Source organism: Pyxicephalus adspersus, chromosome 8 (genome assembly GCF_032062135.1).
Source record: "Pyxicephalus adspersus chromosome 8, UCB_Pads_2.0, whole genome shotgun sequence".
NCBI classification, from domain to species: Eukaryota; Metazoa; Chordata; class Amphibia; order Anura; family Pyxicephalidae; genus Pyxicephalus; species Pyxicephalus adspersus.
Genome location: NC_092865.1, coordinates 24,273,577 through 24,299,371, shown reverse-complemented (window position 1 = coordinate 24,299,371; position 25,795 = coordinate 24,273,577). Strand labels below are relative to the sequence as shown.

The 25,795-nt window shown below is 41.9% G+C and overlaps 1 protein-coding gene and 1 long non-coding RNA gene across 4 annotated transcripts in view; one reads left to right on the top strand and one right to left on the bottom strand.

The window, feature by feature from the left end:
- Nucleotides 1–10,598, bottom strand: part of LOC140336585 (uncharacterized) — a 19,561-nt gene extending 8,963 nt beyond the window's left edge. Inside the window, exon 1 of one of the 3 annotated variants that reach the window (XR_011921914.1) lies at nt 10,361–10,598. This is a non-coding gene — a long non-coding RNA (uncharacterized lncRNA). The remainder of the gene's footprint in view (nt 1–10,360) is intronic. The other 2 variants (XR_011921916.1, XR_011921915.1) reach the window with 2 other exon arrangements.
- A 476-nt stretch (nt 10,599–11,074) lies between these two features.
- Nucleotides 11,075–13,513, top strand: IER5 (immediate early response 5). The gene has a single exon (XM_072419799.1). The coding sequence runs from the start codon at nt 11,196–11,198 to the stop codon at nt 12,018–12,020; it is 825 nt and encodes a 274-aa protein (XP_072275900.1). The 5' UTR covers nt 11,075–11,195; the 3' UTR covers nt 12,021–13,513.
- The last annotated feature ends 12,282 nt before the right edge of the window (nt 13,514–25,795 follow it).

The following is a 25,795-nucleotide window of genomic DNA, read 5'->3' as shown; positions in this document are numbered from 1 at the left end:
TTATTATTAATAAACAGGATTTATATAGCACCAACATATTACGCAGCGCTGTACATTAAATAGGGGTTGCAAATGACAGACGAATACAGTGACACAGGAGGAGAGGACCCTGCCCCGAAGAGCTTACAATCTAGTAGGTGGGGGAAGTAACACACAATAGGAGGGACAGCCGTTGCATGAACAAAACAGTTCCCAACTCTTCCTTTCACTTGAATGGGAGCGGTTGGGACAGCGGTTAAACCTGGAGCAGAACGCCGCAGTCAACCATAAGTCTGAAATGGCCCGCACAACAATAGACTAGTGAAGCATTTATTAGTGTCCCAATGACTGTACTTCATGTTACTGCTGTGGGATTCACTAGCTTGATTAGGTCTTCCAAACCTATTCTTAACTTTTAAGTACCATGTCCCACAAAGATTTTTTATTTGCAGTAATCCTCTTTTTTTAAAAAGTGATCATAGTTATTTGCTATATGTAGTTAAAGCAGAACTGTCATAAAAATAAAAAAAAAACAATTACCTTTACCTCTGCAGAGCACTTCAAATCTCCACACCTGGCCTAGATTCGTTCCCAAGCTGTCCTTAAATCCTCATTTGTCCCAGCCAGGTGCCGCCGTCTTCTTCTGTCTTTTCTTCCTCTACCTCTGCTGATCTCACACTGTGCAGGAGTAAGATCGGGTGACGTATTTTCCTGAGGGAGAATGGCACTTTTTCATTGTGGAAAAGCTCCTTCTGCACATGCCTGAAATTGGGCATGTGCAGAAGGAGCAACCTGAAGCCGCCTGGGATACGTAGGTATCCCAGTGGTAAAGACAGAAGTGGAAGGGGCCTACTAAAACACTTAGCAAAAAAAAGGACAATTTTTACTTTATATGAAATGGTTATCTACCCTTTTATATAAAGAAAAAATGTTGGTGATAGGTCCGCATTAAGTTGTTCAAAATTGTACACATGATCACCAACCCTAATTCTTTTAATTTACGTTTTTTTCTGTAGGGTTAGTTACAATTTTCTAGGCATAGTTAAAAAAAATCCTTATTTATTGTATCAGTGGTTCTAGACGATTAAATCCCTATCTGCTAATTGCTGCAAATTGTTGGTATTAGCTTTTTGGTGCACCCATTTAAAGCTGCTACAAAATCTCAGGCATGACATCCTTCTCTGAGATCTGGACAATATAATGCAAAGCACTCAAACAAAAATGTTGGGTCAATGATAGCACCAAAGGCTTGTGTATACTTTGCACAAAACTTTATATTTGGTTAATCAGTGGGTCTGAATTGGCCATGTGTAGAGGATGCAATTCATTTGGCGGTAACGGTGGATCTAGGCCTCTAGTTACTAAGGAGTTAATTTGTATGGATGTCTCCAGACTCTGGCAGTAATGCAGAAGTGACACTGGCCAAGACAAGGGAGAAGGGGGCTGTGAAGGAGGCCATTAATCTCTCTCTGGCTGGCTGCTGCTCTCATTGTTATGCTGGGTTTGGGGGGATGGATGGGTGGGAGAGCCTGATTATAATTTTGCTGCTTTGCCCTGAGGTTGGAGCGTGCAGTGTCTGCAGCAGAGGCCTCCAGGGACAGACTGGTCAATGCTTCTGTCAGGCAGAAACCAAGATTTATCAACAAGAAAAATGTGCTAATGAGTAGCTGCTCCAGCCACATGCTGCTTCCTGATCTGTCTCTACCTCTCTCTCTTCTTGCCAGAATAGCTGGCTCAGAATTGACTTTGGGGGAGGCTTAATAACTCCCCATCTTGATGTGCACCCAGCTGAGCACCAGCCTTCTTCCCAGAACACTGAACACCTGAGCCCCAAAGACATAGGTACAAAGAGAGAGGGGGGGTATCTCTAGTACAGACAGGGGACACACGGTTCTCGTTGGTAACCTGCTGATTCCAAAGCGTGCAAAAGCATAGAGCTGTCTTCTGCATACTAAATTCCAGACACCTTGATCATGTCAGCCTGTCAGGTTTAATCCACTATGTCCTTACAGAAATATTTCTGATGGGAAGGTAAAGCTAGATGTGCAATCTGCTGTGTGGCAGCTATAGCTCACCTGCAAGACAACTGAATATGTGCAAATTTATAGCAACCAAAAACCTGAATCCATCATTAATTGGTGATTGTGGGTACTTTGCACTTTTGCACTGTATATATAGTAATGGAATCATCATTCCTGCACCCTAGGTTAACTGTCTTGTGTTGTCCCCTCTAGCCATGTACTGACGCTATTTATTGTCACCTAAAAAGACCGTTGTGATTATCTTTGGTGAAAATCCACCATCTGTGAACTGCTGGATCATTGAATGAGTGACAGAAATGACAGTTGTTCCTGAATGGGGGTCTTAGAGCTTGCCCTTATCCCTCCCCTCTACACAGAACAAAACAGTGATGTCTGTATGTTGTTCATTCATTCTGTTGTCCCTGACAAAGATCACCAACGACCGTTTAGTGGCAATTGCACATCCGTATATAGCTTAAATATGACCAACTATGGAAATAGTATGGTTTCTACATCACTATATAGAGAAACAATAACTAGCTAGCTCGTTGGGTTGGTCAATGAAGTCCTGTTGGAAGAATAGTAAATACACGATACACAATTACACCACTCCTCAACAAATACATGTACAAACTACGGGGAAGAGCAGCAGTCTTTTTTCCTGCACATGGTGATGTGTTACTAACAGTACCATGATGTGTTGATGTAAATACACAATATATATACGAAATACAGGGGTGCCAGTATGCCACCCATGGCAGGGGCTACCTATGTACAAGTCCACCTATACCTGATTAAACGTCATGATCTCTAGAAATATTTAAGACCTAGTATTCTCATTAAAAACCTAATCCATAAAATTTGGAGATCATGCAAGAAAAAATGGAACTGATCATATGATGAACACATAAATACAGGGTCAGACTGGCCCACAGGAAAACATTTCTGGTGGACCCCAGTCATATGCACCCAAAATAAGTTTATCATGCCCTCTGGTAGGCCCCTGCTGCCTTACAGAAAATGGCACCATGCCAGGAAGGTTATGCATTCCGGAGGGCCTTCCTTCTCACTTCCTCTGGTGGGCCCCAGGTTTCCAGTCCAACCCTTCATACATATGCAAGTGTAAATCCTGCAAACAGATTTTCTATCCTGTCAATTCCAAGACAGTCATAGATTTTTAACTTGGCTAAATGGCTATCACTCTGACCAAATTGTAAGGTAGTGTACAGACGTTGGATCTTTAATGATCCACTGAAACAAGTGTTGTACACACAGCACCATTCTGCTCTATGGAGAGGGGAGGACAAGAAGCAGCACCCCTCTGTACTCTTCTCCTTAGAAATGAACAGCGATCATTCCCGATGGGTCACGCATTAGTCCTCCATGGATGAGCACAGCTGTTCATCTTGAGTGATTATTATCTGACATGTGTATGTAGCTTTAGGCAGGACATCCCTAAATTCTAAAAATTCTAAATTCTAAAACTTAATGGTAGGTTAATTGGGTTCTCCCAGAATTGTCTTTGACTTTGTTAGGGGACATTTGGTAAGGACATTAGATTGAGCGCTCCTCCAGGGAACAGTTAGTGACAAGAACTCTGTAAAGAGCTGCATTATAGAAGGAAAATATATTCGGCACCTTGGGGAAACATTTTATACCACAATTGAAATCAATGTATTGCAAATAAAATGATCGCCATCAAGATGCTAACCTTAAAGCAGAACTATTACTAAAATTGCGAACAGGCAAGTCCCTTATTGCAGAAGGTACAGGCAATGGGCCTGATTTATTATAGCTCTCCAAGGCTAGGGAGCATACACTCATCAGTGAAGCTGGGTGATGCAGCAAACCTGGAATGGATCTGGTCCAGGATTCAAAACATTTTCTAGCAAATAGCAAATGACTTTGAAGAAATAAATTCCAGCTTCACTGATGAAAGTGTATCCTCTCCAGGCTTGGAGAGCTTTAATAAATCAGGCCTGCTGTCTCATCTCCAATAAAAATATTTCATCTACCTCATCACAAACACACCACTGTCAACATTCTGTCAGGGGCCACCATTTTCTTTTCCTCTACCTGTCTCTTAATAATAATAAAGAGTATGTATATAGCACCAACGTACTACGCAGTAGTGGAGCGGAGGAGGAGAGAACAATATTGAACTTGTTTATAATCACATTTTTTTTGTTTGTGGAACTATAGTTCCACTTAAAAAAACTACTGAACAAGCGTGAATATTCTTATAGTTTAAACCTAAGTTAAAAACAGCCATGCATGGTGCCATCATCTGAGCATCACCTCTGATAACTGATACAGCTGAAACAAAACAGAAACATTTCACCTATTGGAAAACTTTTATACAATAGATTTTGATACTTCTATTTCCTCTAAAGAAAAGGGAACAAGACATTAACTTCAATTCGTTACCATCCCAGGTCCCTGAAGGAGCACACTATCCTAAATTCTTGCTCCATACATAAACATAGGGAAATTTGGGAGGAAACCAAATAATTTAGTAATGTGTTTTTGGATTGAGGAAGGAAATTAGTACATAATACAACCATTATTATGTATTGCTGTCTCTGTAAAACCCAGAGGTGACAAAGTGTTGAGAAAACAAATATTACTTTTTGTTGTTGTGTCAGTAAACATATTGAAATGCACAGTGTATTTAAATAGGTGAATACACATACCTGCTTATCCTGTGCACCTATGTAAATATAAACACACATTTCTCTTTTCTAAATACCTCTGCCCCACCCCCCATGTGTAGATAAGGCAATGCTGTGTTGTCCCTTTGTGTGCCACATCCCCCCCACCATTGAAAGCAGTTATTTTGGGAAAGAGCAGCTGAGGCAAGGGAGTGTTCTGTCCAGGCTGCCCAGACTGGTTTCATCACACGCAGGCCTGTTCACACACACCAAAAATCACATACACAAGCCACGTAACACTACACTAACAGCACAGATAATACACACTCAAGCTTCTGTTTTCCTTTTGCATGCTTTTATAGGGTGCCATGTATTCAAATAATCCAGAAATGTAACCATAATGGCCAACTGGTAGTATACATTGGCTCAAGGATCAACAACAGTCCTCTGCCAGCCAGATCAGTATATGCTTTGGTATTATTTGAATATTATTACACAGTATTTATATTCCGCTATCATAATAAAGAGCACTGTACAAAGTCAATAGTCATGTCACTAGCTGTCCCTCAAAGGAGCTCAGAATCTAATGTCCCCACCATAGCCATATGTCTTTATTACAGTCTAAAGATATTTTTTTTTTCGGGGGGGGGGGTAGCTAATTAACCTAACTGCATGTTTTTTGGAATGTGGGAGGAAACCACGCAGATATGGGGAGATGCTGCAAACTCCTGGCCGAGATTCGAACCGAGGACATAGCGGTGCAAAGGCCAGAGCACTTACCTTTGAGCCATCATGCTGCCCCCAATTTATTTTAGGGTTCGCTTGGTGGCTAGCACTCTCCTCTTTGCAGCTAGGTTTAACTCTCAGCCAGGACAGGTCTGCCCAGGTTTGGATGTCCTCCCTGTGTTTGTGTGGGTTTCCTCTGCTTACATTCCAAAAACATGCAGACAGGTTATTTGCCTCCCCCTCCAAATTGACCTTAGACTGTATTATTGTTTATGGTAGGGACATCAGATTGTGAGCAGTCAGTGACATGACTATGGACTTTGTAAAGTGCTGCGTCATATACAGTATCAGTGCTATATAAAAAAATAACAATAATAAAGTAGCAATAGATGACATCCTTCTATACAGATTGTTTATATCAGTCCTTAACCCTAAAGGAGTTTGTTATGTAAAGTCCCTACTGGGGAAATTGTAGAATTCTAGATTGTAAGCTCTTCTGGGCAGGGTCCTCTCCTCTTCCTGTGGCACAGTCTGTATCTGTCTGTCATTTGCAAACCCTATTTAATGTGCTGTGTAATATGTTGGCACTATAAAAATCCTGTTTATTAATAATAATAATAATAATAATAATATTACTGGGTATGACCAAGTAATGGAACATCAGCCATGGTGATTTAGTGGCGTAAAGATTATTATTTGTTTCACTGGGTAAATATTTTATTCCCATGTTGTATTTGTGAACTAAAAATGGCACAAAGTGTACAGTTTGTTATGGGCCCCAGCATAGAGGAAGCTCATGAACAGGATTCCCTCCCCCGGGGTGACCTCCCATCGCCTAGAGGGATTTAATGTAGATTCCACTTTTAATGCTGCAGGAGGGATTGAGATGAGAATCTTTACCTCCTGTTGTGTAATTTGCCTAATTACTAGGTAGTATTGTTTCTTCTTCTGTCCTGCTGGTACTTTGTTTTAGAAAGTGAACTGCTAAGGAGTCCTTGCCAATACTTTAGGTGCGAAAACTATTCCACACCAATTGGTTGCCTGAACTTGTTCAATGTTTGATGCAAACTGTGCAGAGCAGACAGAAAGTCAGACTTTTGTGAATGGGTTGCCTAATCCCCAGAGCAGACAAGCACACACGCAGACCCAGGCCAGTCTTTAGAGGAAACTGGAGACCTTGCAAAAAAAACAAAAACAAACAAATGACACCACAAGGGTGAGGGTTCCAGCCCTGGAGCCAAGACTATGATAAATAAGACCTGTTTTTCTTATCTGACAGATACATTTACCATTAATCTGGCCAGAGAATTAAATTAGGGGTCCTCAAATCTAATCCTCAAGGGCCACATACAGGTCGAATTTTAGTTTAAAAAGAGTAATTTTCTGACTTTCTGAAGCATTTCTTACTTCATTCTGCTACTTGGTAAAGAAAAGTGTGTGGATCATGGCCCTCAAGGACTGGAGTTGAGAAGTCTTGCAGTAGATGGAGGCTAGAAGTGTACACCTTTACTCCCAAAAAGCTACGTTTAAGCAGAATTCAGCACAGCAAATTGCTGGATTGCAAATGGTCCTGAGAAACAACATCTCTACATAGTTTTCTATGATCTGAACACATGCCAATATTATTATTATATGGTATTTATATAGCGCCAACATATTATGCAGTCATGTCACTAGCTGTCCCTCAAATGGGCTCACAATCTAATGTCCCTATCATAGTCATATGTCTTTAATACAGTGTAAGGCCAATTTTAGAGGGAAGCCAATTAACCTAACTTCATGTTTTTGGAATGTCGGAGGATACCGGAGTACCCAGAGGAAACCCACACAAACACAGGGAGACCTTGCAAACTCCATGCAGATAGTGTCCTGGCTGAGATTCGAACCTGGGACCCAGTGCTGCAAAGGCCAGTGCTAACCTCTGAGCCATTGTAATATATTCTAAAGTTCACCAAAAAAGTGACATTTTGTGACATATTCTGGATATTCATACCTTCCACAGTTTCAGTTTTCTGCATATTTACTCTTCTGGTGACTACAAACACTGCTGTCTGTCAAGCTCCTACTGTGCATCAGGCTGTCAATTGATGAGCTTAAATTAATTCCCACTCCAAACCAAAAGCATTGCATCGTTTATCGCTCAGACATAGATTAGCTGCTTATAAAATTAAAGGATGTTGTTATATGCTTTGCTGCTTCACAGTGCTGATTCACAAGGTAATTGTGGATAAACTGCTGTAGAGGAATTTGACTGGATTTTAACATGCTTTGCATCCATGAAATCCCTTGTGGGAAAAATATTCTTTGTTGTTGGTTTAGTCTGCTCCAAGCTGACTAATGTTCACACTTATGCATTGCAGTAATGCAAAGAACAAGCACGTTACTGTCTGTGCCTTCAGTTGGAGTTCTAAAAATGAATAGCACCCTAATGCACACAGTAGAATGGAAGACACTTACCCTGCATGGCACCACAATGTTTAGAAAAGGCTGGTTTTGCATGCATTAAAGTGCACTACAAGCTCATTCAAAATGAGTATCAGCAACAGGTTTAGGGCTGCCTCTTGCTCACACCACCCAGCACTGTTCAGGCCTCAGGATGGGATTCTTAGGCAGCTAGTACCGTGTTTTTGGCACAGCCATATCCATTTCCCCCCTTACCTGGGAGTTTTTTTCTAGTAATCTGATAGCAGATAGGACCAAGTTTTCACAATGGAGGTATGCAGTGGCACCCTAAAGCTACGTACACACTTCCAAGAGTTCTCGCTCCATAATCGGCTCAGGGCCGATATTGGATGAGAATCTGAAGTGTGTATAGCGAGCATCGTTCATCGTCTGAATGACCGTCCTGGCGGATCCACGGACGATATACGACGAACGATCCTAATGCAAGTGAAGAGGGAGAGCGCGCAGCCGGTGCCTTTCTGACGCTCTCCTCCTCCCCTCTGCATAGAGCAGAACTGTGCTGTATGTACAGCATCGTTAATGCATCGTGGAGTGCTTAGTCGTTGGAAAGGATCGTGAAAGATGTGTATGCGGCTTAAGGTTACCTCTCTGTAGCATTAGCAATCATTTACATTACTTACCCCAGTAAAGGTTTAATTTAAAGTGTATGTAAAACGTATTTATCCAGTATTTAAGATGTCCACCGGTAACAGCATTTTTTGTTCCAGGATGGCAACTGCTTTGCAAATTAGCAGCAATGTATTTGGCATCCCAAAAGCCAAGTAGAAGAGAACACAAGGCCTTTTTTTTTTACACATATATACTTTGCATTTGGTAAAATGACCTTTTGATCCTGCCACAGAGTTACTGTTGCTGCTTTGCACATAGTAACAATATGCAAGCTCAAGCCTCCACAGCATTGCCACTGAATTCAGCCAGCCTATTGTGCCCGCTATCTGTCCTCTGGCTTCTAAACACTGAATGTAGAGGGTGGTGGGGCAAAGATTGATAATGAACTTGGTAAAGGAGCCACTGTTGGTCAAGTGCTTTGAGTGTCCCTATGATGCCTCCAACTGCCTACATTCAAAATGGCAAAAAAGGGACTCAGACAAATATGGTGGGGGCCCCAAAGACACAGCATTCCAGCTCCACTTCCCCACCGCCATTCTATCAGTTGGGGTGCTAGGAGAAAGGGGCCTCTAGGTAATTGCTCAGCTTGCCTTGCCTTGAAACCCTTTGCCTCCTATGCTCCCATGGTGCACGGGTATCGCTACTACCTTCCAGGCACTCACAATGCTTTGAGAATAATCATGGTGTCAGCAGTCTACAACCTTGATTTTTCAAAATGTAAATACAATTTACCCACATCAGGTCAGGAGAATGCAGGTGATGTCATTGCTGCCTCCTGGGCACTGTATATCCAGAGGTGAAAGCCCCCACCATCAAGATCCATAAATGACACTGGGTGACCAATATCCATATGTCAGATTCTCGCCCTGGAACAAGCACGACTCGAGCAATAATCATCTGACGTGTGTACAAAATCAAGGTTTACTTATCAATAATAAAAATATTAATAACAAAAAGGCAGGCAAGCGTGATAAGGTATTTCTGTCCAATGGGAATACATATATGTATGTGTTTACTTAAAGCGTACCTAAACTAAGAAATTTCACCTTACATAAAAGAGTACCTATGTCACGCATCCCGAGAGGCTCTCGGGTGCTCCTTCTGCCCATGCCAGAGCATCTCGTGCATGCGCAGAAGGAGCCTTTTCATGAAAAGGGAAAAAAAAAGCCACCTCACCCATGTGCAGTGAGATTGTGAGATTTTTTTCCAACCAATGTTACCCGATCTCGTGCCTGGGTCGGGTGACGTAGGAAGAAAAACCCGGAAGAAGAGGTGAAGATGGCGGCGCCCGGTGCATCGGCTTGGAGACGGATGCCGGGGACATCATAAGAACGCGATGGAACACACATCTGGACTGATCGACTACGCTGCGAGATTGAAGGTGATTTTCTTTTGTTTTGGGAATTTTTTTAGTTTACTTTAATCAAGGTTTGTTCTTTGCATGCTGCTGCACTGCTTGACTCCTCTGGCTGCTGTGGTTCTTCTAGCAGCAGGAGAAACCACAACACCCAGCAGGGAGCCAGGTGTCAAAAACACTCTTAACAAAAACCTCTTTTCTACAGCAAATTTATGCATCTCCTCCCTGTTTCCCCACTATCCAGGTAATTATCACACATCCAGGGATCTATTAGAGACAGGGTCTTATTTACACAACAATACCTGGGCAATGTACTTCCAACACATTAGCAATGGAAACCTATGGTAATATGACAATGCACAGCAGGGAGCTACAAGGTGTGTGCAGTAAACACAGGCAATCTACCTAAAATATTGTAATATGGATTTAAACAAAGAATTCATGAACAATGCAGCACAATGTACCAACAATGACATTCACCATGAGTCAATGCATTATAGAGTGAAAGAATCAGTGTTAATATTGCATAGCTGCTTGCAGGGTTTTATACTTACTGCAGGTTCTGTGCCCTAGTGGATAATAATACAATGACATTATATGATGGTTTGCAATGCACACAGAATCCTGGGACTTGTAGTTCCATAGCACTGCAGCTCAGCTTGAAGTGACAGGGACATGGTGTCCTTAGTGCCTACCAGAAGTGTGTGCGTGCAAAGCTGCACATAGGAGGGCCATGCAGCACACACAATACCCAGGCAGCCTCTCTGACCTCAAACAGATCACATGACCACGTCTGAAACTTGCAACAGCATTACATCAGCCTGGGAACCAACACACGACCAAAACACAACTACCATTAAAGCGGCGATAACTGTGACCTTAGGGCGACCAGCGCAACCGACCTGTATTATGCTTTAGAAGTCACCGTGACACATCCATTTTACAAATACCATAATTTTCCATTGCCTCTAATTACCCAATCACACTTCACTGCTTATTTATTATTGTACGCTTACGTTATATCTGCGACTCGGTTTGGCGGGCCCGCTAAGCAAATGTCATTGCCCCTTTAAAATAAATCAGCGCGGTACCCGTTCGAAAGCTGGCGTCGGGCCGAGCGAGCTGTGATTGGTTGGAAATCACGTGAAGGCGAGTAGGCGCATTAGCGCGGAAGCGGGCGGTGGGGGTCTGAATGCGGTTGTGATTGGTCACTGGGGACGTGACGTGTCAAGTATATAAGGTTCGGAAATAAACGCGCCCGCGCTTAGTTGGCGCTGGGACGTGGTCAGAGCAGGTTCACGTTGCTTTGCTTTGTCACGTAAGAAGTCAGCAACGCTGGGAAACGAAGCCGCTGTAGCTCCAGCAGCCTGCCGGTACTGTGTCCACAACATGCAGCGCGAAACCGTAGCGACCGCCGAGGCGGAGAGTCACCCCGGGCTGGGCTTCCGCCTGGAAGCGCACCGCATTGTCAGTATCTCGCTGGGGAAGATTTACCACTCCCGGGTGCAGCGAGGCGGCATCAAGCTACACAAGAACCTCATGGTGTCCCTGGTACTGCGGAGCGCCCAGCAGGTCTACCTGAGCCAGACAGCCGAGGAGCTGCACGGTGACTACCCCCTGTACCCGGTCCCTCCACAAGCTTACCGGGTACCGGAGAGCTGCTCGTGTCCCGGGCCTGAGGATGAAGAGGAAGAGTCGACGTGTGCCCGCACTGCCGCCCCTGACATCCGAATCCCCCGGGCCTGCTCGTGCTCAGCTCCCAGCTCATGCCGGGCTCATCCCCGGGGCCTCCCGTGCTGTTCCTGCTATTCCCACCCCGACTGTGCGCTGGCGGAGCCGTGCAGAGACTGTCCGAGCCGGGAAGACGAAGCCAGTCACCCCGATCCCCCGAGCCCGTGCTGCAGGAAGAGGAGCGGGGGCAGCGCGCCGGAGGGGCCGGCTATGAAGCGAGCCAGGCGGGAGCAGAGAGAACAAGAGGTGCCGGAGCCGGCCGAGGAAGCGGCCGAGGAGATGGAGACGGAGAACGTGGCCAATCTTATCAGTATCTTCGGCTCCAGCTTCTCGGGACTTCTCACCAAGGAGCCGGGGACAGAGGAGGGGGAGGAGCCCGGGCAGGAGGTGCAGGAACTGGACTCTCCATCCAGCCAAAGCTGCAGCGAGCCGGCCATCAGCTCCACCATCACCCCATGGAGCACGGCCATAGAGGCCTTTTGATGGCTGATGACAGCCAGGACTGAGCCCTTCCTATAGACATTGGGTGGGGGGCCATAGGGCGCCCATGATGGGAGAAGATCGCCAGGGTGCAGAGCTGACCCGGAGCCATGTTGTTGTCGTGTTTTTTTCTATGTTTGTGGGTTGGATGCCTGTTAGTCCACGTTATGACATTTCGGATCTGAGTCACCATCATGATTTTCCGGTGCCAAGAGGGCAGCTCTAGCCATTTCCATGCCATCCATGGGGGAAGGGGTAAACGGGTGGTCCACACAAAACCTTGTAAGGCTCCATTTATGTCATGGTGGGATTGATGTGGTCTTCTAGATGAAGCTCTCCCGCCTTTGGTGGTCACAGGAGATGTTGGCTACACATTGACATCCCATAGCGTCCTAGTGCCAGATTTCTATGGGATTATTGAGCCTGAGAAAACATCAGAATATGGCGGATGTATGGCCAACATTATTCTGGGGGGGAAAGCTTCATATAGCTACATATATATACTTATATCTACAACCAAAATGGGTTCCCACCTTTCCATTCCCCATGACATAAAAGTAGCCGGGGATTTAAACATCTAGTATTTTATATCAAGCTGTGAAGAGGCTCTCTTGGCATCAGTGTTTTGTTAAAATCTGAAAATGTTTTGTTATTGTATGGGAGGTGGGCGGTTTGTCTTGCACCAGAATTGATCTGTTTTATAAGAATTTCCTGAACACTTCTTCCCCCTCCCCACTTCACATCTGTCCACGTAACTTCCCTCCCCCTCCAAGAATGTCCTCCCATCCCCCCTCTCTGGTTTTTTGGCCACCACGTGCATGGGGAGTTCCCCATTTAGGGAGGGGGAAGGGAAGTTCCCATCTGCTTACACTACCCCTCTCCCACTCATTGTTCTGGGCCCACAATTTCAGTTTACAGAGCCACTCCTTCCTGTTACATGTCCTGACTTGTGTAAAATACCAAACCACTGACAACACGGGCACCAGTTTTTTTTCCAAGGTAAATCCCTCTTACTGCAGTCTTGGATCGTTTTCCTGCTGGCCTGCGGTTTCAACTAATTCATAATCTCAGTGGATTTTATTTTCAGTTTTCCGCTTCCCGACCAGCCAGAAATCCCATTCTGGCCTCAAAGCTTAAGATGTTTCCAATTTTGGTGCACAGACAAAATTGCTGACCTGATACCAGACACGATTGCTGAACTGAAGCATGAGGAAATGAATACGTGTTTTCTTTGTTAACATAGGGACGTCCGAATCCCTATCATTATATTGTATATGTATTTGTTGAAAGCTCCGTCAGACTTGGTGCTTGTGAAACATTCAGCTCTGTCCACGTTAGCCGGATCTCCTGCCTTTGTTTTAGAAGATGGGATTTCTGGCCAGAAGCGATTACCATGGGAGTTTACAGTATTTTTCATGCACAATGCTGTAACCTGGATTTCTGTATAAAAATGACATTTCTACGTGTTTGACACGTATTAAATATTTTGAAAAGTTTCCATTGTTTCCTGTCGTTTGGTTGCTTGGGATATGATATATATTTTCTCCTCTAAATGTATTTATAAACCAGATGAATATCACCATGCAGTAATCATTGACTAATCAGAATTCGGCTGTCTGGGTTCGATGGGTATGAAAATGAAGCCGGAGTTGGTTGTTGAGGGTTACTTCATGTTTTGTCACTTTGTACTATTGGAAGATTATGAAAAAATCTAGGTGCACAAAGCAAAGTCAATTAACTCTACCTAATGAGAATGATTGCTTGGGGTTGCTGTACTTACCTCTATCATGACTATACTTGCAAAAAAAAAGATAAATATTTTTTATACTTATTGAGTAGGGCCGCATTACAAGTAAAAGTATGTACCGTAAGTTTTGAAGGGGAAAACAGGATCTTCCCTTTGCATGGCAGCGCTGGAGAGCCAAACCACCACAGCAGAACCATCGCTTTAACATGGCACCGTGCAAGGAAGCATGTGGCTTCTTGTGGTATAATATATAGAGGGAAAAAAGACTTTAGTTGGACTTTAAACATTGCACATTATTCAGATAGGCAATTTTGCCCTATTATTTCATTGCCATGGGGGATTTAATGTACAGCACTGTGTAATATGTTGGCGCTATATAAATCTATGTTTTTAAGATTTCTAGCCATCCATCTTTTTGGTAACAAGCCAGATAATGAATATCAGTTCACACCAATGTATTGTGATATACACAAGTTGTGTTTATGCATTGTGCAGCCAGTTCTTTTCAAATGTGCCAATGCACAGCAATATGGTGGGTTGGGTTGGAACACAAGTAGGTTGCAGTAATGCTTTAATACGTTTTATTTTGCAACCCACTAGTGTGAATGGGCCCTGAAGCAAACGTGCTCATCTTTTCCCCTTTGTTTATTCATGATGTTTTCTGGATTATATGACCTCTACTGGGGCTCATTAAGAGCTTGTCTGGGAATGAGAAAGTGATATTCTGTGATACAAATGAAATACATGTATGCTCATTTAGGACATTTTACATTTTCCACAGCTCTACTACATTGTACAGTGGAAGCTAGTATGTGTATGGCCAGCTTTTGTAAACATTTGCTTGGATCCTACAATGTGCTAAATAATGGCTACATCATGCTAAAACCAATAGGCTTGAGGTCAGATTCATGCCTATGTGTTTAATAAGGTGTGTTATAAACAAGGAAATGAGGTATACTGTGTTGGTTCCTTAATAAATTGGCCAACGTGTTTGCATAGGTATGAATACTGCTGTATAAGTTCCCTATTCACCCCGGAGTGTCGATGTGTGGGAATCTCAATGCTGGGCTAAGTGTTCTTGGTTTTTAATAACCAGAAGAAATAGGCTTCAATACAATTATTGAAACAACCAAAAAAAAAATACTATTTAACCATAAAAATAATATTATAGTTAATGCCATAACTAACCACAAACAAGATAAAAATAACTTTTGTCATTGTTTGTTTATTTCTGCTTTTCATGAGCATTTTCTTTCAAGGGGGGTTGTTATGGCAGTGTCCGCCCTAGAATTTTTTAAGCTGGCTGGGAAGAAGCTCTAGGCGTTTGGTGGCCCCCCCTCTATTGTGACCCAGCTTTTCAATAACCACTCAAAACCAGCCTGGTTGTTACTGAAATGTTCTGGGTGCGTGCAACCGGATAAAAGAACCTGCATGGTTATTACTTTTTTTTTAACTTGTCCCGGAGCTTCTTTCTTGTAATTAGGATTGTTAATGTTTCATGATTAGCAGGCCTTAGTTACAGTTGGGCATGTGGTACCAGAATATCAGTTGGATTCTAAACTGCAGCTTTGTTGCTTCTGATAACTACATGAAGGAACCATGCAAATGTTTAGACTTGTTCAGGCAAATTGTATGTATTAGTACCAGCTTATCTGAGCACATGTAAGAAGTTCTAGTTATTTATGAATAATTGGAGAGATAATTTAGGCACATGGGTGAATGTAAGGTAGACATTCTAATTCTTATAATGCTGGTGTGTGCATTCACCCAGGCTATGTATGAATGACTGCTTTATTTAGTGGTAGAAATCAATAGAGCCTCTCAGTCCTGCAGCAAAAGCAATGTAGAGCCTCAGGGAGCTACAGAACACTGCTCATCAGAATGAGCCAAAACGCAGAATGATAGTACTGCTTGTTATGTAGTCATCTGTGTTGTTAGAAAGTAGTTTTACCATTTTAGAGCTCCCTGAAATTCTTCAATTTTGATTAAAATTATATCATAAAATGAGAGCTGATATTAAGAAAAAAACAAAAAACTTGTTGACCTTATAAGGCTCTTCTACCTAAAGCATTATTATTATTACACATTTATACAGCACCAACATATTATGTAGGACTGTACAAGGTCCATAGTCATGTCACTAGCTGTCCCTCAAAGGGGCTCACAATCTAATGTCCCAACCTCAGTCATATGTCTTTAATACAGTCTATGCATACTAATTTATAAGGCAAATTTTATGGCTCCAACCCCCCCTGGTTTCAAGTATCCGTGTGAGAGCCGGGATACTTCTATTTCTGGAGGTCAGGCCCCACCTGATGATGTGGTTTTTGTATTTGCTTCCCAAAATCCGCCAACATTTTTTCCTATTATTTCAAGGCTCTTATGCTAGAGAACATCATGGCTGGGAGGACACATTAGATTTTGACATGTGCAATAACTCTTACCTTAAATGAATTTATCTTGTCCTGGCCTGAAAACAAATATATTTTTGCTTGGTTTTAGTATGTGGTTGTGTTTGGAACTAGAACTGTATTGAAAAATGTCACATGCTTGGTGATCCCAATGGTCATTCAGCTCTAACTCTTATCTCTGATATATAGGTCACCCTGAGGACCTCGTTAACAAAGACCAGTTGTTTATAGCAAACTAAATTCCTGCATTTTCCTTACTGCACATAGGCTCAAGCAAAAGATTGTTCATAGACTTGAACAGCAGTCCTATGTTTCTGTTCTGTTAATCAGAAGTCAGCAGGTCTTTTAAAATGATATTTTGTATGGAAGTATCTGTTCTTCGTTTAAGTGCGTTTGGCAATAGATCATAACTCCACTTTGGGTTTTTCTTGTAACCTCAGTCATATGATTTCTGCCTGTAAACAAATAGTACGGTTCATACCAGTCAAGGTCCCATCAGCATTATAAAATTCGATATGTAACATTTCCTTCTAGAGTGCAGCAGCTATTTATATCTCTTCTGTCATCATGGTTAAATCAGGGTGCAAAGTCCTTCCTGGAGCTGACAGAAATGAGCAGCTTCCTTGTTTGAGAGCTGCAGCAGCAGTCCTCTGATCTCTTACAAAGAGGTAGCAGGTGTGAGAGCTATGGTCACCCTTCATCTCAGGAAGAAAAGGTTATAATTGGTAGTTAACCCCATGTCTGCCACACAGTACAGATGGTTTGCATTGTGCAAAGGACAATGGATGTGCAGTAAATCCTGTGGTAGGACAAATGAAAACTAGAATCAACTTAACTTTGAAGAGACCATTTAGGAGATCAGATAGGTAACAGACCAGTAGCTCTGAAGGTCTTGTGTTTGGGGCTATAAAATGAATAAGCCTAGTTCTATACTCAGAAACACATCAATAAGTAAATCTCAAACCCAGGAAAAAAATGCTGTTTGCTCATTTCTGGCACATTACAAATCATACTTGGAAGTGCAATGATGTTTAAAGGGTCTGAATCTGTGGCCCCAGTGACCAGTCAGATATTTTCTAGGAGCCTTGCAAAAAAAGCAGCTGGTTGGTTGTAGTCTCCAACACAGTTGTTCTTTGATACTTTCAATAGCATGGCCTTTATTTCCTGGTGTTTTATTGGTCTTCGTGTACTTGCTGCCCAGGGAAAGTATAAATAATAAATTCTAGGAACAAACGTTACATAGCAGCAGATACAAACACAGCCTGCTGGCTCCAGGAAATCAGCATAGCAAGCCTGGTTCAGTTTATGAATTAATAAGAAGGGAATGCCCTTTACTGAGCTTGTATGATAAGCAATGCTGGCACAGACGTTGTATATCTGCTGAAGATTACAAGCACGTCCTGTGTGTCTCTTGGGTATGATTGTAAGTTCCGTGTTTATAGGATCCGGTTTCTTACACTAGCCCTGTGTACGGTGATATAAGAGACAATATTAGCCTATGTGGAGTCTGCTTCCCAAAGTTGCATTGCTATTTGTGTGCTTGTTCCCACGATCCTTTGCACTTAGATCATGAATTATTCCTCGAAAAATGGGCTCGGTTTGCAGAAGATAATGCTTCTCTGTCCTAGCATGTTCGTAAAATCACCTCTTAGTTCTAGATATGCTTTGTCTAGATATTTTAATTAAGGACTCCAAAAGCCAGGCACTGGCAAAAACTTTTTTTCTATTAAGCCTGGACAGAGATGGGTTGTTGCAAGTTATTTTTCTATAATGCTATTCAATTCCAGATCACAGAAATGTGGAGGTCTGATTTTACCTCTAGATTTTCCATATGACGGGTACATTTTCAATAGATTTTAGCAGGGAGCAGTGACATTTGTTGTCCAGAGTTGCATTAATATTATGCCAAGATCTTGTATTGATCATGGGAGAGTCAGACTGCCGTGTAAAGTCTTCTCCAGCTCAACCCAAAGATTCTTAACTGGGTAAGGTCTGGACTCTGTAGTGGCCAATCCATGGATGAAAATGTTTCATGCTTCCTGAACCACTCTTTCACAATCTGAGCCAGATGAATCTTTGCATTGTCATCTTGGAATATACCCCTGCCATAATGGAAGAAATGATTCGGTGATGGTAAAACCTGGTAATTCAGGTAGCAAGCTTACCCTATTCTTTGGACACAACATTTCTGAACCTGCACCTGACCGAATGAAACAACCCCAGATCATTGCCCTGATACAATTGGGAGATTTTTGTTTTGTACAGCAATGTAAAATGTGACTAGTCGCCTTGGTTTATTGCTGTTTGTGTTTCCTTAGTGAATAAGCCAGTGAAGTGAGTGTGAGATGTATACGCAGTAGTGCTGGCTTGGTTTTTCCAGAGAAATGAAAGGAAGCCATTGTAATAAACGGTCATCCTGCTACACAAATCACAGAAGAGCTTTGCCTAAATGCAGGTGCTGGGTTAATATTATTTTTAACCTGGCTGTAATCCAACTGATCCACCCAAAGAGTAAATACATCAACATCACTGTTCATTCACATAGACCGTGTTGATGTTATGAAATAACAGCAATAAATGATCACACCATATGGATTACTGTTTACTATTGCGTATTTCTTTCTCCACTATGGTTGAACGCAAGAAGTAATAACACACTTTCAATACAATGCCTGCCTAGATTTGCCTGTGTGATTCCTTGCTCAGATAGGCTTGTAGAGAAATGCAAAGAGTATTTGCAATACAGCAACCAATCAGTAATTTGTTTTATCAATTACTGTGCAGCATGTTGCAATACACAATGTGTTCTGACATCTTTCTTTCATAGTCTCAGCAATTTGTTCTACACTAGTTCTTCTGTTGGATCAGAACAGATAGGTTAGCTCCTCTCCATGCCTACCAAGGAGCCTTGGGTGCCCATAACTCAGTCACCGGTTGTCTATCCTTGGACCACTTTTGATAGGTACTAGTCCCTGTATACTGGGAACACTCCACTACACCTATTGTTTGGTTGTTGTCTAGCCATCACATTTGGCCCTTTTCAAAGTCTCTCAGATACTTACACTTGCTTCCTTTTTCTAATAGATGCTTTTTAAGAACTGACTGCCCCCCTACTGTCTTAATTATTAATAATAAACAGAATGCAGCCATTCTCAACCAGGGTTCCTCCAGACATTACCAGGGATTTCTTGAGCTGTGGCTAATTGACCACCCATAGGATGGTGCCTGCATAGTTCTATGACCAACACCACTTGGCAGAGCCAGCTGTCTGTAAAGGTGTCATTCTGACCACCGGCAATTAATGCAAAAAATATTTTGCCTATTGATTGATTACAGCAGGGGTTCTCCAACTCCTAAAAATTATTTTAACCCCCCTGGTGTTATTCCTTAGTGTGGCTTGGGGTTAATTTTCAGTACCAAAAGCAGTAACCCCAAACCACACTCAGGATGGGATTTTAAAGGGATAACCTGGTCCCCATGAGCCCGCGGTGCCCGCCCGGCATCTGTATACCTGGCCTGGCGTGAGTGTGCAGCGGCGGTGCTCTGGGGGGCATCAAAAGGGCATGAGACCGGTAAGCTTTTTTCCTGACGCAGACATGAGATAGGGTGACGTGGGAAGAAGAACCCGGGAAAAAATGAAGGCGCCTGGCCTGTTGTCCCGGCATCTGTCTTCGAGACCCGATGCAAGAAACCTCCTGACGGATTGACTGCTTTGCAGGATTGAAGGTAATTGTGATTTTTGGGTTTACTTCCTCGTTAAGGGTTCCTCATGGTTAAACGGTTGAGTAAGTCTGCTCTAATATATCTCACCCTTTTACACTTCTTCGTAATGAGATATATAACACATAAATATAAATGATAGAAAGGACGACGCACTTTAGGAAACAATTTTCGGTATAAAAAAATATTCAGTTGGGTGGGTGGAAAACGTCATCCTTGGAGGGATGGAATGGACACATAAGGTGAGATGTTGGAGTGCTGACTTGGCTGGGAGGGGGAGTTTCTGTGCTCCTGCTGTTCGCCTCTTTTTTGGTCAATGTTGGGTGTATCTCAGACAGACCTCTGTTCTTTCTCAGCCTTCCACACAATCACATGATGGGAATACCGGCAGGGCCTCGCCCTCCCTCCCCCTCCTTGTCTGCTTCACAGCTCTGGAATCCAGTGAGCTAGAAGAGCTGGCTACATTCCTGACACAACCATTCTCCCTGGGGAAGGTGGGGGGAGGCAGCCTTACATCCTGCCCTCTTTAGGAAGATGTGGAAGGAAGAAGGGAGGGGGAATGTATTGTCCTGTTTGGGAAATCTTAACCCCTTCTAATGGTTCCAATGTGACCGTAAAGAGGTTATGGCACGTCGTTATATCTCTTGTGTTGTGTGTTTGATTAATTGCCAAGCTTAGAGGCAATAAAGAATACCTACAGTACAGTAACACATAGCAGCCAATCAGCAGTTAAAGAGTTGGAAATAAAATATTATTACATATTACGCAGCGCTTTACAAAGTCCATAGTCATGTCACTATCTAATGTCCCTACCTCAATCATATGTCATTAACACGGCCTAAGGTCAATTTGCGGGAAGCCAAATAACCTAATGGCATGTTTTTGGAAGAAGATATAACACAAGAGTTTGTATGTTCCCCCTATATCTGTGTGGGTTTAGTCTGGGTGCTCTAGTTCCTGTCCAAGCCCTACTGGTAGGTTGTCTTCCTCCTGGATGTGTGTATGCTTTGATTGGAATAATATATTGTATTTTATTAATATTATTACACAGTATTTTTATAGCACTGACATTATATTATGACATTATGCAGCGCTGTACAAAGTCCATAATCATGTCATTAACTGTCCCTCAAAGGAGCTCACAATCCAATGTCCCTACCATAGTCATATGTCACTAATAGAGTCTATGGTCAGTTATTTTTGGGCGGAAGCCAATTAACCTAAACTGCTTGTTTTTAGATTGTGGGGGGAAACCTGAGTACCCAGAGGAAACCCAGGCAAACACGGGGAGGACCTGCAAACTCCATGCAATTAGTGCCCTGGCCGAGATTTAAACCTGAGACCTAGCGCTGCAAATGCCAGAGTGCTAACCACTGAACCACCATGAGATTTTATATATATATATATATGAGATAGGGACTAATGTGCATAAATGTATGTATTCTGTAATAGGTCGGCACCATATAAGCACAGAAAAAAAGATGAAATCATTGTGGTTACTTTTGATTATGGACATGTCTTTGGCCTATTCCTTACACAAGTCAAGTCTCCTTCAGTACAAATCTATTGCACAAACTTGCAATGGAATGGGTTATGTGGACCTGATTATGTTCAGTGAATGTAACTGATCACATATGTATGAACAAAAACTATGTTTATATGCCCATACATAGTTGTAACTATGTTGTACTACGCCTGTTTTTTTTGTTTTTTTTTATTACTTTTTTTTCTTTGTAATATACAAAGTTGGTCACCACTTTGTGTGCTTTGGTGCCGATTTTAAGGAGCACACGATGTGCAATCTGCAATTACAGCTGTGTTTTAAAAAAAAATGAAAAGTCAGTCTAATATTACAATGATAGAAAACACTGTACTGTATCTATGTTTGTCTTTGCACAGCAAAGCTTTAGAAAACCCCAGTTCACTATGTATGTCCGATCCTGGCACATTTATGCTGCCCCATTAAAGCACATTTATGTCATATACCTTTCTTCATATGTATCTTAACATACCAGTTTTATTAGCAGATAATCTGAACTGGGTATGATCAGGTACTGAATACTCAGCTCCTATGGTGTTTTTATTCGACCTTATTTTACATGAGAACGGAGAAGAAGGCATCACACTGTTCTTATGTTCCATTGAAGCTGAGATCTGTGTTCCCACAATACTCTAGGGAAAGCCAAATGCCTTGAGTGGTGATTGGGTGGAGACATGCAAATATGGAAGACTTTTTAGCATTGACCTCAGTCTGTCTTGGCTGCTCCAGGACATGAAGGCCATTGGAGAGGACAAGCTGGTTAAAATTTTATAGTGGATGCTAATCATCACAGCCGAGAATGCAACACTGCCTATGATATAAAAGCAGATGTACGGCTATATGGAGAAGGTTTTGCTGTATAGCAAAGCAGTTTAGAAGTACTTCACCATATAAATTACAATATTATTTTATTTAAGATTATATAATTTATTTGCTATATTTATTCAGTACCAATATATTTTTTATTTAGACTTTCCTAGAATAGTGTTTGAGGCTTACTGAGTTTGCTTAAAACAACCTCACTCTGATTTTTGTTAATCACTAACAGATTGGAGCGGAAGGCCCCTTTCAGACATGCGGTTAAAGACCACATAGTTCACTAATTCTGGGCGCCCATATATGCACCTGGGAGCTGTTTCCGGAGTCAGCTGCAGGGTTTGACTAAAACTTTGGTGTGTAGTTGAGTTCTGTTGCAGTGCAAAGGAACAGCAGCTATATGGCCAGATGCAACATGTCACTTCCAGGAACCAAGCCCCAAAACAAACGTAACCATGTGCAATGGCTTGCCCAAAGAGATTCCCAACTGCTCCCATACTGTCAAAGGACAGTAGTCAGGAGCCTGGTTGAACATACAGTCTAAAAGGAATCCCTGAAAGCTACTTAAAGTTTGCTCAGAACTCTGCCTATGTCTTGTTAACACTTGATGCGCACAGTGCTTTTCACACTTTACTAACCTTCAGCATTTTTACCAATTCCATACCTTACCTATAATTCCAAGTGGGGCATTCTGTATACTAATGTTTGATACTAATTTGTAGATAACTACAGAGTAGAGTATGTTTCCTTATATTAAAAGTACTAGAGAGAATGCACATGAAGCCATTGTTATGGCTTTATCTGTGTCCCTACTGTGGTAACTTCATCTCCAGTTGTGAGTTCTCAGTAGGGGTACAAGTAGCATTATCAACCTAAGCTCCTCTAACCATTCTCCAATATATATTTTGTTTAATTTAAATTTGTATTGGAGTGTTTTTCACACCCAATGTAGTTTGCATGTCTTTGGGTTTTGTGTGCAGGTGAGATTTGTACTTTGGTCTCCCTCTGGTTAAAGGGTATTTACTTTGGCTTCATTGCCTTCTGTTTGCATGCAAATTCATCCTCATTAACATAAGAACAGTTATTTTTCTCTGCAGAGTGTAGAAAGTAATCAAAAGGAGGAAATGAAAGTGTTAAAGTAAGCGTACTAATTGAAAGTGACACTTCACTTCATAGGAATACCTAAATACTAAGTGTGGCATAGAAAAGAGTAGTCCTAGACAGTCAGAACTGTAAAGCCCTGTACAGATGTCAAAGGTCTCCCTTCACTATGCGCCCCTCCATAAGAATGCACAGCATTTTTTTCAATGGTTTAATTATCAATCCAACATGACAGATTGATGTACAACATTGGGGGACCACCAATACAAGCACAACTGATCATCTTGGGCAACACACATCTGATGTGTATACATTGCTTTACTAACAAGAACAGGAAATTACTGAAGTTAGAAAGTGGAAAATCCCTTGACTTGTTCCCCTGCTGGCTCTGCTCGTTAGCTCTGAAGCTATAAATTCTTAGTAGCCTGCATGGCTTTGTATGACAGTATTGCTTAGTATTGATGACCCATTTTCACAGCCTGGCCTTTTAAATCTTTAAAAGGGCAATGGTTTTCTGAGCATAGGAAAGAAAAAAGAAGCTTCAATGCCTGACTTAGGAGTGAGTGGGGATAAGTTAAAATATCCAAAGTAATATGTTCTTTCTGAAGTTGGGGTTTAAATCTGCAGTGGCTAAAGGTAAAAACTTCAAAGTGAAGCCTCATGTTCTTCAAACATTTAGACACCTTTATAATACATTAATGTAATCTGCTGTACCAACTGATGCAAACTGTTAATGACATATAGTTGTTGTCTTCTTATAAAACGTCAACAGGTACGTCCTCGTCTCCATCGCTCAGATCTGCTGCTAGCACTGGTCTGTGTGTCTCGCTGATAGAAAGGGCAGAGGTGATTTTAATGCACAGGCTTAGGCTTACTAAAATGGCAATGCTACTAGATTGTAAGCTCTTCGGGGCAGGGTCCTCTCCTCCTGTATCACTGTCTGTATTAGTCTGTCATTTGCAACCCCTATTTAATGTAATATGCGTAATATGTTGGCACTATATAAATCCTGTTTATTAATAATAATAATAATAATAATAATAATAATAATAATTATAATAATGCTTGTGGTATGAAGGAAAACTAAGTGATTGGTTAGATAGGATGAATGTTGAAAATGCACAAGGTAAAAAAGTAATACAGGATAGCAGTCTGTAATGTAATGTAGTCTGTAAATAAAACAAGGTCAAGGTGGCACTGAGTATAGTCTGTAAACAGACCAAGGTCAAAGTCGGCAGCATTCAGGCTGAGATTGATGTTGTAACCAGATTAGCAGCAACATCAGAGTAACCAAATGACTAACAGGACTGTTTTTGCTTAAAGCTGACATTGTATTTGCTGCTTCCTGATTTACCAGACATGTAGGATCATGTCTAATCTACTAGTGCAATGCACGGATGGCCCAGGACTGATTGTATGCAAATACTATAAGTGAGAAAATATCATAAAACCTGGCACAGTGCTAAGTACGATAGGTTGGGTTATTATAAATACAAACTTGGTAGGTACAATGGTAGAAATACGAAGGTGAAAATAGTTTTTAAGGGGGACCATTTTAAGGGTGGATGCGGTTATACAAGATATACTAAGTTATGTCTGGATCACAGAGATGTTTTTAGGCATTCATAAAAATGGTTCCCTAGTACTTCCCTGCTCAGAAAATGTCAGGGAACTACCAAAGGCTCTTTCTCTCTAGGTTAATGGTTACTTATGGCTTTCAGGGCTGGTTGGAAATACTTTATACAATGACTGGTGGTTGGCTGCATGTTCAACTGTTTCTATAGACTTGAATAGGAATGGAGGAAGAAGATTCTGGTGCCTGGTATAGAACCAGGACAGGTGAGTGTACCTAAATCATTTTGAGCAAGCATGTAAGTTTATATTAGTGTATTAGGAAATCTTTTGTTTAGTATGCCAGCCAAAAGGGGCTCACCTGTCTTGTACGTAGGAAGCATCCAAAATGTACCCTGGGTAACATTCATAATACTTATCTTCACCTGCTATATATAGCAGCTCTGTTCACAGGTTGGTTTTGTCGTTTGCTACAATACAAACACACAATGTTATAACAAAGCATTAGACACATGTGTGTAGTATTTGGGGGCTTTTGGTTGATGGATTACCAGAAAAGTGGTCAGTTCAGTGTACCAGACCTTTATTTGTACAGAGGGGACCTCCATTCCTGTTCTCTGTGACACCTGTCAAAAAGAAAGGTAAAAAGCTACTCACACATTTTTCAGAAATATCTGGTTTGAAGATAAATAATGATAAATCTAAAGCATTAAATGTCACTTTACCTGCGCCGACTGTCGCATTTTTACAATCTCACTTTGCTTATAAATGGTTGAAGGTTATCCCCTATTTAGGTGTTAAGCTCACATCCCATCTTTCACTTATGTATCAGGCAAATTACCCACCTTTACTTAGGGAGCTTTCTATTATG